This window comes from Mercenaria mercenaria, chromosome 6, assembly GCF_021730395.1.
Source record: "Mercenaria mercenaria strain notata chromosome 6, MADL_Memer_1, whole genome shotgun sequence".
Classification (NCBI taxonomy): Eukaryota; Metazoa; Mollusca; class Bivalvia; order Venerida; family Veneridae; genus Mercenaria; species Mercenaria mercenaria.
Genome location: NC_069366.1, coordinates 44,192,586 through 44,207,735, shown reverse-complemented (window position 1 = coordinate 44,207,735; position 15,150 = coordinate 44,192,586). Strand labels below are relative to the sequence as shown.

General features: G+C 34.9%; 1 protein-coding gene across 1 annotated transcript; it reads left to right on the top strand.

Moving 5' to 3' along the window:
• Positions 1-6,940: 6,940 nt before the first annotated feature.
• On the top strand, positions 6,941-13,320 carry LOC123550166 (uncharacterized). Its single transcript, XM_053546979.1, has 7 exons — positions 6,941-7,046; positions 7,906-8,074; positions 8,672-8,802; positions 11,237-11,322; positions 11,518-11,658; positions 12,750-12,863; positions 13,148-13,320. Exons 2-7 carry the CDS (start codon positions 7,907-7,909, stop codon positions 13,168-13,170), a joined length of 663 nt encoding a protein of 220 aa, XP_053402954.1. The 5' UTR covers positions 6,941-7,046; position 7,906; the 3' UTR covers positions 13,171-13,320.
• The last annotated feature ends 1,830 nt before the right edge of the window (positions 13,321-15,150 follow it).

The following is a 15,150-nucleotide window of genomic DNA, read 5'->3' as shown; positions in this document are numbered from 1 at the left end:
GATAAAACGACGAAGTTTCATGCCAACGAATTTTAACGATTTCAAAGTAATTAGTAATACATGTAAATCAGCAAAACCCTATACAATACATATACTTAGTACTAATGATTTATATTTTAGATCGAAGCCATACTATGATGCCGTTGCCGATTATGTTGGTGGGGCGTTCTTAGCCGACATTACATGTACGGGGTCAGAAGATTCCTTGCTGCTCTGTGTTTTTGTTGCTATGGAAGAAAACTGTGATAATGCGGAAGTCATTACAATTGAATGTCCTTGAACAAGTTGCCACTTGTTGAAATTCAATTTAACTGTTACAGAAAAAAAATTACAGAACATTTTTCAAAATAATATTTTTCTATTCTTATTGCCGTATTTGATTGATTGTAATACTGTACAATCAGGCGAGATTAAACTTGAATGCATTGAACGATGTCTTAATTTGAAATAATTATGATTTTTGATCGATTTGTTGAACGTTCTCCTTAAACCTTCGTCGTCCTGAGGAGAAGAGAGTCACTGACGCACTTAAGCTGGTTTATGAATTCAGATTTTTTTTTATTCTTAAACATTAATAATAACTAAATCAATATATTTACAGTATAGTTCATTTTAATTTTATTTTTTCTCCGGTTTATTAAGTTAAACTATTTCTAATTCTGAAAATTATACATTATTTATCAGTAGGGCACGAATATAAGAAGCGACATTTTCTAACTTATTGATTTTTAACAGTTTTTCCGGTCCTTTTATAACTATTTTTGGATGTAAATTGAGATTTTTGTGGGCATATGTGTTGTAAAATAGCATGTTATCTTACCTATATTAACAGTATTATAGCTGTTGTGAACAAAAAATGGAAATGTATCATTTCTAGTTAGAGGATTGCATGTTTTACACAGTCTACTGTTCGATCTACTTTTTCTATAGCAGGGTTCTATCATGATTGTTTTTAAATATTATATTGTAAAATTTCGAAAAAGTATTTCTTTTCTAAATTTTTCACAGTCCGACTTTTGTTTTACACAAGGACAGTACACATTTTTAACTATTTAATATTGACATTATGGAAAACATTTTTAACATTCATAAAAATTCTTTTACCACCCTTGAGACATTCACGCTAATGTATATCTGGATCTTGCAAACAGAAGCAGCAACTCACACATACACGTTACGAATTAGGAGGATCAAACAGTAGGTGACTTACCCCGGAAATGCCCGCCCGTTTAGCTCAATAGGGAGAGCGCAGATCTACGGATCGCGTGGTCGCGGGTCGAGCCCAGGGCGAGACGTATGTTCTCCGTGACGATTTGATGAGACATTGTGTCTCAAATCATTCGTCCTCCACCGCTGATTCATGTGGAGAAGTTGACAGTTAGGCCTACTTACGGAGAACAGGTTTGTACTGGTACAGAATCCAGGAACACTGGTTAGGTTAACTGCCCGTCGTTACATAACTGAAATACTGTTGAAAAAAACGGCGTTAACACCAAAACAAACAAATTACCCCGGAAATACAAATTTCTCTTCTTATTTTTAATTGGTTACTTTTAAGTTTGAAATATCTGTTTCAGATGATTTTTCTGTTTGTAGTATGCGAAATAAATATTTGTGTTTTTATTGAGACTACATACTTATAATGTTATCGTCTATTACAACAAAGACTGCAGATAAGCCATAAATTCACAAACGCGAAATTTTAAAAGAAGTCCGACATTACAGTTGATGCACCGCAAAGAACTACTTTTTAGCTCACCTGAGCACGAAGTGCTCAAGGGTGAGCTGTTGTGGTCAGTGATTGTCCGGCGTCCGGCGTCCGGCGTCGTCAATCCGTCGTCCGTCGTCCGTCAACACCTCTCAGCCTAAACCACCAGTCCAATTTTGATGAAACTTCACAAGAATGTTCCTTGCATGATTCCAATTAAAAATTAGTCAAAGAAATGAATTACATACAGAACTCTGGTTGCCATGGCAACCGAAAGGAAAAACTTCTTGTCCAAAACCACAATAGCTAGGGCTCTGATATTTGGTGTGTGGCATTATCTAATGATCCTCTACCAAGTTTGTTCAAATTATCATCCTAGGGTCAAATATGGCCCTGCCCTGGTGGATGGGGTGGGGGGGTCACTTGGTTTACATATATTTATACAGGGAAAAATCTTTGAAAATCTCCTTGTCCAAAACCACAGGGCCTAGGGCTTTGATAATTGGTATGTAGCATCATCTAGTGGTCCTCTACCAAGATTGTTCAAATTGTTCGCCTAGGGTCAAATATGGCCCCGCCCCGAGGGTCCCAAGTTTTACATAGACTTGTATAGGAAAAAACTTTAAATATCTTCTTGTCTTAAATCACAAGACCTAGGCCTTTGATATTTGGTATGTAGCATTGCCTGGTGGTCCTCTGCCAAGATTGTTCAAATTATTATCCTGGGGTGAAAGAGGCCCCGGCCCGGGGGTCCCAATTTTACATAGACTTATATAGGGGAAAACATTTAAAAATCTTCTTGTCTGAAACCACAAGACCTAGGCCTTTGATATTTGGTATATAGCATTGCCTTATGGTCCTCTACTAAATTTGTTCAAATTATTACCCTTAGGTGAAAAGTGGCCCCACCCTGGGGGTCCCAAGTTTTACATAGACTTATAAAGGAATTGTTTTAAAAAATCTTCTTGTCTTAAAGTTCAAGCGTAGGCCTTTGATACTTGGTATGTGGCATTGCCTAGTGGTTCTCTAACAAGAATGTTCAAATTATGCCCCTGGAATGAAAAGAGGCCCTGCCCCGGGGGTCACTTGTTATATGTGTTATATAGGAAAAATACTTTATAACATTTCTTATCATATTTCCTAGACTGTTTTATTATAATTACCTGATGACCCCAAGTAATTAGGGGTCACTTGACTTTGACCTTGACCTACTGACCTACTCTTTTGTTTTTTAAGATATAGCCTTGAAATTTGGATGACAAATACAGTTTTGCACACCGATCTTAAAACTAACTTTTAGTGACCATGAATGTGACCTACTGACCTACTTTCTTAATATTTTAGCATCAGTTTGACATTTGAAACATGTAGCTTATATTACTCAGGTGAGCGATCGAGGGTCATCATGACCCTCTTGTTCTATTTACTATCAAAGTTAACTCTGTGCTGAAAATATAGAAAATTATTGTTTAATGATTTGTTTAGCTCTGTACAGCCGTTGATATAATCAATCAAAAAATGGGGAAGTAAATCATAATACCATTTTACAGTCTGTAAATTTGAGGTGACCATTTAGAAATCTTGCTATGTGTATATATTTATGAATGTATGATAGAAATAAAGCGTGAATGAATAATAAGAGTTGTTTAATTGCATTAAAACGATTACATCATGGTATTTGTGCTTGACTTAACAACTGTTATAACTTTTTTTATATTTTATCTGTCAAGTATTGACATATTTTAGAGCAATTTTGACATGATATTATTTCGTGATCATTACATTCAAATACATCACACCAGCGATATAAGTCATAGAGAAATGAGAACCCTGAAAGCAAAGTCACATTGTGAGTGCATATGGGTACTGGCGACTGTATAACAAGTAGTTCAAGTCGCAAGATTAAAACAATGCTGTGAATATTTTAGTATATTTATGTTCGACAATGGACTATAAAATGTACATAAATTCCAGCTCTACCGTGGAGTAATTTTAGAGCTAGATTTCTGCAAGCTTAGAATATTTAAATGGATTTTCCATGGGCGTTAGTATTTAAAACCGCAGTAAAGACTTTACCGCCATTCGAACTTTTTGCAATGTGTTATAAGATTTACGTAACGGTTTGTTCGTAGTCTACACTTCCCATTATTAGTAAAGAAACTTTTAACAGTATTTCTAAGCTTTATATTTTGTATTCTGTTATATCTAATACAAGAGTGGTGTTGCACATTCCATTACCTCTGATTGACCAAGTCTTCTCTTCTGATTTGTTGCATTCTGTTCTTCAAAGAGTCATCTGTCAGCTGTTATTTTTATAGCAACAGCAGGCTTTATGTTCCTTGTGACGACTGTAAAATGTCTCCCCGTACTTTGGCTCCGTGTTGTTAAATTTTCTGCCCATTACCTTTCATGAAAACAAAGTCAAAACCGAGTACTATTTATTTTGATAGGCTATGTTCTATATTTTAACAAATTGCATTTGTTAAGTTTAGAGGACTGTTCAAGACGCTTTCATTTTACTGGAAGTAATTGTGCGCCACCAGATGCAGACTTATTTTATACTGTTAGGAAAGCAGATGTCATCACTGCCTTTAATAGAAGTTCACGCTATCTGGGTGATAAATCTACATACTGCTCCTATACACAAGAGTGCTCTAATTAAAAGACTAACGGATACCATTGCATCTTTATATTGCAATCTGATCTTAATGGAGATGTAATTTACAAGTTTCGTAAAACTACCAAACAGGCTAGACCGCATTGTTTTTAGACACACTTAATGTTAGTGTTCAGTCTTTTTACAGTTGGTCATGCTTTAGACTTTGAGTGTATGATAAAGGAATAGGTACGCGAAAAAAGTTGAATGAAAATTTAAGGAAATAAGTAATTTTCTCAACAAAAGGGAAGTAGGCTGATAATTGTATCACAATTTCTAAATTGTTTAAGGGCCATGTGGCGGCTGTAAGAAGTCTCCCTGTACTTGGATTCAATGTTGTTACATTTTCTGGTCCTTTGGGATGATGGAGAACATTCAGATTGACAATAATAGAATTCTGGTTAAGTTGGTGCTAGGTGGCGTAGTGGGTGTTGCACATTTCATTACCGTACATGTAGAGACTCAGTCAAACCGAGTCTGCTGTTATGTTTTGCTTGGTTGCGTTCTATGCTATCCTAAGGATCTTTTCATAGATTTTATAGAATGATCAGACCGTTTTTGATATGTGAATATGTTTAATGACAGCTGCGTTAAAATACGAAGTAATTTATATGTTACGTTCTTCGGACAGAGTAAATTGAAATTTAGTAGTAATAATATGAAACTAGATTGTGGGTACCGGGGTTGGTATTTATTTTTAGCTTCTGCGAATTTACTGACGGCTTTAGCCAGTAATATAAATCAGAATTGTATTTGTTTTATATTAATAATTAAAACAGAATCTACTTGACATAAATTTCAGAATCGGCAATATTATTTAGAAACATCGCATGGAAAACGAAAGCAAGATGCGGCTGGAAGCCATGTTAAACAAGGTTCTCATGTCAATAATAGGAGCACTTTCCTTAGAATCTGAGTTATTTTAATTGTGCTTAACATTATTTTCACCTACATTCTTTTTATTCTTAAAACCATTATGAATACAGTAAGACTTCTTAAAGGAGGCACAGGTATAGGCAAGATGTAGTTTTGTGTGGTGTTGTATTATAACCTTACAACAAAATCCTTAAATTTGAACAATGTCTACACAGACAAGTTATTCGATATGTTAACTCCTCAAGTTCGATAAAAAAATTAAAACTTTTCACGAAAAAATTGTGTATGTCATCCAAAATACCCCGACAACTATGTTTCTGAGAATCAGAGTATCATTTGTGGGCAATATAAGTAAAATTACCCTTTCATGGTAAATAGGCTTCTGTAAACAGTCTCATGGAAAATTCTTTAATGTTTTCAAAGATATATAACATCAGCATGTGAAAAACAGGTATGTTTAAAGACTTTTCAAGATTTTTTTTTTCATTAAACAATAAAGTTGTGCTTTTTTATTGCAATAATGCAGTATTTTTAAGCTTATCAAATAAAGACCAAGCATGGCGGCTGATTTGCGTCATTTCCTATTTTCGCCCTGCGACCACGCCAAGGAAAACTAGAGATTTACGAGGTTCAAATTACGGGGACGCAAGGCAAAAACTCGCGAAAACAGCTGGTTAGCGATGAAGACCCGTAGTAAAAGGGAACGCCGAGTTCAAATGTGTTCGCAGTGCGAAAACTCGATATAAAGAGAGCGCTTGTTACCGTCTTTGCGCTCCGAGACCCTAGCGTTATGTCTCTTATATATTAACTTTTCATCCCGCACCCAATTAATCAACGTGTATACGTCCTGCGCCCGTACTGTTTAGCGGATTTTTGCCCCATATTTTTGCTTTCATTTTACGTCCAGAATTCTCGACTTTTGGCACTCGCTCTATCTTATATTACCTGTAGAAATAAAAACCCAAAGGTATTCCGAACATTTTCTGTCTAAAGAAGGTTGCTTGTCTTAAAGAGACGTTTGTTTACTTAAAACTCATATCAAATTACATTGAGTACTACGATCTGGTAGTACTACTATCTGGTAGTACTACTTACAGTGTATGCAGAACGAGAATCCGTGCGATTTGAGAAAAGGATTAATGGTGAAATACCCAAACTGTCAAGCAATAGATAAAGGTCACAAAATGGCATGTCTCCGGTCCGATTTTTCGCGACTGGACTTATTATGACGTCTGACAGCAAATCGATTTCATATCTATTTTCTGACAAACAGACAAAGTATCGCAGAATGCTGCTAATTGATACTTAGCCATATAGAATGTATTTGATTTTGTTGAAATTACAAAGATACTTTAAAAGAGTTGTCCGAATGATTTAGATAAGACATAGGATCGATATTCATTTATTTTTTTTATTTTAAGATTAATGGGTTCGAAAACTCGCTTTTGGTTTAGACTTTTTAAATAAGGAAGCCATTTAGCTGACTCACGGAAGGTCGGGGTGAGAAGCTCGAACACAATGACAGACGAACAGACACAAACAGACGGATAAGACGATTGCATGCATAACATGGAGAGACAAAATACAAACAAAGTTATACGGTTTTGTAACAGATTGGGCTATATATTTAAATGAGAATTTATAATCAGCGACATTAAAATTGTCTGATATTTTATGTGATAAGTTACCTGTCAGCGCAACATTTGGTGTTGTTTTCTTCATCTGTTGCTATTTCCTTGAATAGTACTTTCAGTATAAACTTGAATTTAACAAATATATAAAGGATAGTAATTTAGTAAATAACAGGTTAGTTTTCATCTATGTTTATCACTTATATGTTATCTACTTCACAATTATATGATTGATATTGATCAGGTTGCGGAAATTGAATTAAGTAATTGATTTGAGTGGGTAATGAAAGGATTTTGATATAAAAACAGGAAAATTACGATCATGCGGTTTGATCAAGAAGTTGACGTCTCTTAAATTTTTTAAGGGAACATTCACCTTGAGCAGACTTAATAAAGTTTAAACGCCTTGAATAGACGTTTGTCTGTAATAGGGCTAATTGTGTTTTAGTTTAAGTTCATAAAAATAAGAATAAACCTTTCGTGAATTATTTTTCAGAGGACTTAAACACTGCTTAAAACCTACGTTTTGTTAAGACAGAACCATGTGTATTGTAAACAATGAATAAAAACGTATGTGTCGTATTTGTTGCAAGGCAAATATTTACAAACATATTCATTTTTTGAAAATAATTGCAATTTGATGCTCTTCATCGCAGTAGGCATATATGACATACGGTACACAAAAACATTTCAAGATTGTATCTTGTCAACATGCAAATGCTGTCAAATGACCTAGAATGGCCGTCCACATGTGGTTTGGGCAAAGAAAAAAAACAACGTATAACGTCTGTTTTCATACGTCACGTCGTCATATGGTGTACATGTATTTTATCGGACGGTCGGGCTCCGCACACATTGCGGAATGAGCGTTAGAACATTAAATGTCCAAATCTTTTTTTCGTGCATTTCTTTTCTCTTTGGCATGTTCATTTTATTGGCAACAATATAATATCCATAACAGCATTCCTTGTACATTTTCCCGTGAATGTTTGAGTTTCAAAATCGTATATATGTTTCGCATGTTCTTTTTCAAGTATGGTAAAGTTCATTTTATTGCTTATGGTGAGTTTGGTCGTTGGAGGACATTCTGACTCTGAATCCAGTTCTAACTCTGGCTCTGATTCCAGTAGTAGATGCGAAAAGTCCAAAAAATGCCCTTTCAAGGTCAAATCAGACCTTGTCACACTTGAAGATTTCAAACAGGCAAGTATACCTGCGTGTTGGATCACGTATATCAGTGTCTAGAGGCATGATATATTATAACGTCATGTGTATTAGTTTATAAATTAATGTCATACCTTACTTTGCCCATTGAACGCTACCTCTGAAAGACACTCAGGTAATTTATCAAGAAGTTTTTTTGTTCTTTTTTGTACTTACACAACTAAAGGAATTAAAAGTAGGCTGTATTATTGAATTGTATCTTGATATGTTTAAAACTGCAATGTACCGACCGAATATTGTGTTGCTGTTGAAATTACCACAGTATTTTCATAAATTACCACAGTATTTTCATACATTACCACAGTATTTTCATAAATTACCACAGTCTTTTCATACATTACGACAGTATTTTCATAAATTACCACAGTAATTTCATAATTAAAAAATATTCTTCTAAAATTAGGAATTATAAAATGATTTGAGAATGAATAAAATCAACAATTGCTGATTACTTATTAATAATAATAATTTCCTTAAATGACTAATTTCCTATTTTATTAAGCTAAACATGGTGTAGTGATATTCTTATTGGAAGAAACATTAAAAGAAAGTTGTCTTTTGAATACTTTTTGGCAGAAAGTGGTGGGTGAAGTTTGGATAGGCATTTTTTCCTCCAAATTCTCTGCAAACCAATCGTTTGGCAGAAAATGCAATTTCGGATGGAATGCTACAGACTCTGACTCTGGTATGGCCGAATTATTTTGCTAGTAAGTGTTACATAATATTAGGTCTTTTCTAATTTCTTTCTTTTTTAAACGTTTTGATGAAAATATCAATAGTATAGAGGGCTAACTATCTACATTGTATCGGATCTTAAACAAACAAAAGCGTATAACCAAATTTGCAATGAGATTAAGTTGTTTTACAATCTATAAACTGTTTTACACATATAGTTTTAAAATGTACCATATGTTTAGCTCACCAGAACTGATGTCAGCTAGTATAGGTGGATGGTCCAGCGTCTATCGTCCGATGTCCGTCGTCAGTCCTTCGGCGTCCGTCGTCCACAATTCTACATAAACTTCTTCTCGTCTGAAATAACTGGTCAGAATAACAACAAACTTTGTCTGTAACATCCTGGTAAGGTTCTCTCTTACATTTGTTCAAATATGGGCACTTGACCCCTTTCGGGGGCCGCAAGAGCTAAAAATGAAAAACCCTTAAAACGACTTTTTCTCATGAACCGCTTGATGGATCTTCATCGAACTTGGTCTGTAGCATCACTGTCCACTAGAACTAAAAACGGGGAAAAAAACAACATTCCAACAACCGCTTGGTAGATCTTAATCGAACTTGGTTTGTAGCATCAACGTAAGGCCCTCTCTCAAATTTATTCAAATATGGATGCCTCTTTTATCGGTCGTTAGATCTTAAAGTGAAAAAAACAACAACACATTTTAACCACTTCTATTTATGAACCACTAAGTGAATTTTAATCAAACTTGATCTTTAGCATCATTAAAATGACTTGTCTCATATTTATTCAAATCGGGTTATTTGGCCACTTTAAGAGACCGCTAGTGCTAGAAACCTTTAAACGGCCTCTTCTCATTAAACCACAGGATGAATCTTCATCAAACGTAATCATTAGCATCAATGTTAGGTTCTCCCGAAAATTGTTTAAACTGGTGCGCTTGGACCCTTTTAGAACCCTGGATCTAAAACAGATAAAATATGTATACATACGAGTTCTTCTCATGAACAGCTTCCTTGATCTTCATCAGACTTAGTCAATAGCATTAGCGTAAGGTCCTCTCCCAAATTTATTGGACGCTTGGACCTGTTTAGGGGAAAATAGAGATAAAAATAGAAAAAAAAACACATTTATTTCATGATTATATAATGAATCTTTATCATTCTTGGCCTTAAGCATCATTTAAACGAATTTAACCGTATCATTAAAATCAGGGCACTTGACCTTTTTAAGGAGCCGCTAGTGCTTAAAATAGAAAAGGAACAACACTTTAACGACTTCTTCTCATATAACATTTGATGGATATTCATCAAACTTGGTTTGTAGCATCATTAAAAGGTTCTCACCTACATTTCTTAAATCGGGGCACCTGACCCCTTTAACGGGTACCTAGTGCTAGAAAGGCGTTCAAATGAGGGCGTTTGACCCATTTTAGGGCCGCTAAAGCTAAGAATCTTCATCAAGCTTGGTCAATCGTATCACTGTAAGGTTCTCTCCAAACCTTGTCCAACTTGTTCAAATAGCGGCGCTTGGGCCCTTTATGGGTCACTCGAATTTAAAATAGAAACGCATTTAAACGACATCTTCTCATGAATAATTTGATTGATCTTCATCAAACTTCTTCTTAGCATCACTGTAATGTCCTGTCTCAAGCTTATTCAAATGAGGGCGATTGATCCCTTTAAGGGAACACTATAGCTAAAAATAAAAAAATAAACAATTTCCTCCCATAAACCGCTTGATGGAACTTCATCAAACTTGGTCTGTAGCATTACTAAAATGTATTTTCCCATATTTATTCACACGGAGCTACTTAGCTCTTTTGGGGGGTCACTGGAGCTAAAACGTAAAGCCTTTAACCGACTTCTTTCTTCTCGTGAACTGCTTGTTGGATATTCACGAAACTTGGTCTGTAACCTAAGGTCCTCTCGAAAATGCATTCTTATGGGACCGCTAAACTCCTTTTAAGGGTCGTTAGAGCTAAAATAATTTTAAAAACTTTAAACGACTTCTTCCCATGAACTGACAGATGGAACTTCATCAAATTTGGTCGGTATCATTATTGTTATGTCCTTTCCCAAATATGTTAAAATGTGAAAATCTAAATAGAAAAAAAACCTTTAAACGACTTTTTCTCATGAACCGCTTAACAGATATTCATCAGCCTGGTTTGTAGTTTCCTTGCAAGGTCCTCTCCCAGACTTGTTGAACTGGGGGCACTTGACACCTTTTAGGGGACGTATGAGCTAAATTTAGAAAATAAATAAAAAAACACTTTTAAACAACTTCTTCTCATCAGCCGCTTGATGTATCTTCATGAAACTTATCACCATTATAAGGTTTTCTGTAAAATTTAATATTCCAGGTCAAATAGTCAATTTCAGTTGAGCGATTTAGGGCAATTATCTTAAAGTAAAAATAAATAAACAAATCAATTTCAACTTTAGTTCTTTAAGGACTAACAAATGTGAGAACTTTTCATTGACAACAATCAAGACAGAAGATGAGTGTGGACGTATACAAGAAAACGACGGTATTGTATTACAAAGTTCTTAGCGCTTTCTGCAGAAATTTTACAATTACAATATTTCAAATGTAAGGCTCCTTATTGCATTTTGTAATGGAAATTTCACCTCATACACCTTCTAAGAACTGTCAACAGAATATTTTAAATAACAAATTAATATTGAGAACCAGTACACAAGCGTTCACTTTGATTTAATTTCAGTTTATTCCGCAGCTGTTGCTAAGTTATATAGTCAGGATACAGACCAGTACCTATGGCACGACGTCTGCTATAGATTCAACACTGATGGCGAATGCATTTTTCGCTACTTAGATCTTCTTGTTAAGAAATGGCGAGGACTCGGTGAGTTTTTGTAGGCATTTGTATGTTCATCATACTAACTCAATTACATTGTACCTTCTTTCAGTCCGTTATTGAGTCTTAAGGTAGTTCTGCACGTTTGATAAACCGGAAGTGATGGCGTAACGTCATTTATCCGGAAAACGTAGAATAATGCCTGGATTCGGCGTACGGAAATGAAAATCATTTTATAAATTAATTGAAACCTGTGAGTAAATTCATTACAATGGCACTGTTGCTATATTTCTAAAGTCAAAATATGCTGTTAAAACATATTACACGTTAAAATAATCAAAATAATGTCTTAAATTAGCGTGAAATGTCTGGGTCACTTAAATCATGGTCAAATATCTGAAAAAGAAGCACACGGACCTATACATTTTATTTCACCAAATTATAGGCCATGTCTTTATTTACAGCTATGAGAAGTTTCATAAAAATCTACATTGTAGAAAAAATTCTATTCACGTAAATGTTATGAAAGTAATGATTTTCCCATAGACTCTCATTATGAAATATTGCGTGAAGTCCAAATTTTTCAAATCAGTCTAGCAAAAAATCAAGCACACGACCCTATCATTTTTATTTGCTGAATTTTCTAGGTATACTCCAAAATTTTGAAAAATCAGAGTTTAATCAAATTCTACATTGTAGAAAAAAATTCGATCCAAACGTGCAGAACTACCTTAAAATGTTTTCAATTCGAACATTTTTCCCGACTTCATTTGTTCCTCTTCTGACAAAAGTGTTGAATTGCTTTGGAAATGACTGTCAAATTATTATGCAGACACGGGGATGATTTATCTCGGAGAAAAAGCAATTTTTACCTTCTTATAACATTTCCTTTTTAGACTATCAGCTAGGTATATAAAATTATCTAACATGCCGTGTGTAAGTATATTTAGAACAATTTATAGATGGAGGGCATTTTTCTAAACTGATGTGCTGATAAATTTACGAAGAAGTAGAGAATGTTTTAGATATGTATATATCATATGAGTACGCACTTTTCCTAATAAAGCTTTGAAAGTGGTAGCTCTTTGAATACCAAAAACGTACAATAAAATGCTAGTCTTTTTGATCTTTAATGCTAGGTGAACTTGACCTAAATGGACTACCCTTGCACCTTATTGCGATTGACATGAAAACCAACTTTAACCTGGATTTTTCTGGTGAAATAGGACAGTTTTCTTGGAAAGAAGGACCTGGTACACCTTTCTTTTACACTAGCCATTATCAACTATATAACTCATGTATTGTATTAATCAAATACTAGTACGTTGTTGCCTTCTTTTCCTGATCAATCTCGTTCGAATGAGTTCTGATAAAAAAAAAAACACAGGCGCATACTATATGATTATAAGATACTATATATTTGCAAATCGTCTGTAATGTTTTAGATAACTTTAAAATGAATTTAAATTTGTACATCATTAACATTGAAATGTTTTATCAACAACCTGCCATGATGAGAAAAACAACATGTTTGTAGAATGTGGTTTGGATGGAAGTTAGGACGAAACTCAATTTGAAGCAACCATAATAGTGAGAGATTTGACAGAATATTGGCGTTCTTGTATTTCAGTTGACATTATTTTGAAATTTCTATATAAGGCGTAAATTCCATTGTTACACAATTACTGGTAGAAATAAAAATCACATGAAGCAAAAAGCGTTCTTTATAAGCTTTATCTAAAATGTTCCATCTCAGATAAGTTACGTCTTCAATTGTTTCACACTTACCACATCCTCTCTAAAATATCATGTGCGTCTGACAGAGTAGAGTTTTTTCCCAAACTGATTTCTGCGTGTTGAAAATGGAAGATATCCGTTAATGATCTGACCTCATCTCTTATCCATAAATATGTCGTCTTTACTCAATTTTGCAATATATGTTTCCTGATCGATACTGCCTTTTGCAGGCGGGGGGATATAAAATTCTGGCTGTATCGCCATACAGACGGGTAGGACTACCCCGACTCCCGCCGCCCGTTTGCCGTGAGTGGCGGCCCATTAGTCGTAGATGAGGGCCCTGGATGTTGCGGTGGCCCATAGCACCCAAGTGAGGTGATGCATATTTATGGAACGCCTAAACTGCCTTGGCATGATAATTATTAGTTCGTCATGTGCCTTTTTCAATATATTCGGTACAAATCATAATTTGTTATATAGGTAAAACAGTTTGTTATGTACATTTACTAGTTTGTCCTGTACATTTCTTAGTTTGTTCCGTACATTTAGCAGTTTATTCTGTACAATTAATAGTTCGTTATGTGCATTTTCCAATATATCCGGTACAAATAATGATTTGTTATGTAGATAAAACAGTTTGGTATGTACATTTACTAGTTTGTCCTGTACATTCCTTAGTTTGTGCTGTGCATTTAGCAGCTTGTTCTATGCCGGATATATTGGAAAATGCGCATAACGAACTATAAATTGTACAGAACAAACTACTAAATGCACAACACATACTAAGAAATGTACAGGACAAACTAGTAAATGTACATAACAAACTGTTTTATCTACATAACAAATAATTACTTGTACCGGATATATTGGAAAATGCACATAACGAACTATAAATTGTACAGAACAACCTGCTAAATGCACAGCACAAACTAAGGAATGTACAGGACAAACTAGTAAATGTACATAACAATCTGTTTTATCTACATAGCAAATTATAATTTGTACCGAATATATTGGAAAAGGCACACGACGAACTAATAATTATCATGCCGAGGCATTTTATGCGTTCCATACATATTTGTTTTCTTATGTGCCTCCCCTTTTCGGGATGTGGGTGCCAATACATATCTTTGGTCTATAATTCGGTTTAGACGTTTTTAGCGGTCGTATTGGACCGATATGATCATAAGGATATCTCTTTTCTACGCTTCTATCTTCTTTTGCTGATGTTTTTACTTTTACATTTCACAATTATCTGTCTTTCAGCAAATTTCCCTTACACAAAATCCAATGTAACTTCATTCTATTGTCAAATTCTTTTATTCCGTTCAGTAAACTTCATATTACGTTCACACAAAATTATTAAACACTCCGGCGTAACATGTATTTCAATTTATGTTTCCGAGAAGGCGGTGGCTTAGGGCCAATTGATCGGATAAAGTAGCAATCCCTTGAATCCCCTTATTGCATATTTGCAAAACAGCTGGTGATATACACAAAATTGCAAGTATATCACTACAGTACCCCTAACCTGTATGAGCTGGATATCCGATCTGTTTACATGTTCCCTTGTTGGACTCCGCGGCAGGTGGGGGCTGCGAGTGACAAAGCTTAACCATTTAATAAACCAAAACAACCGCATACCGAAACAGGCTCTGACGGCGTAGGCATTCACCTCAATATTTCCTAGATTTCTTTACATCAAATCCACTGACGAGGCATATTTGAAATGTGTTTACCAATATGATAACACTTTTCTGATGGGATTAACCAGGCTTTTAACTTACATGTAGTCACGGTATT

Excerpts from the sequence above, each read along its gene's own strand:
- LOC123550166 (XM_053546979.1), top strand. The coding sequence starts at position 7,907 with ATGGTAAAGTTCATTTTATTGCTTATGGTGAGTTTGGTCGTTGGAGGA. Across the intron at positions 8,075-8,671 it reads CACTTGAAGATTTCAAACAG|AAAGTGGTGGGTGAAGTTTG; the intron begins GCAAGTATACCT and ends ACTTTTTGGCAG. Across the intron at positions 12,864-13,147 it reads TTCTTGGAAAGAAGGACCTG|AATGTGGTTTGGATGGAAGT; the intron begins GTACACCTTTCT and ends ACATGTTTGTAG.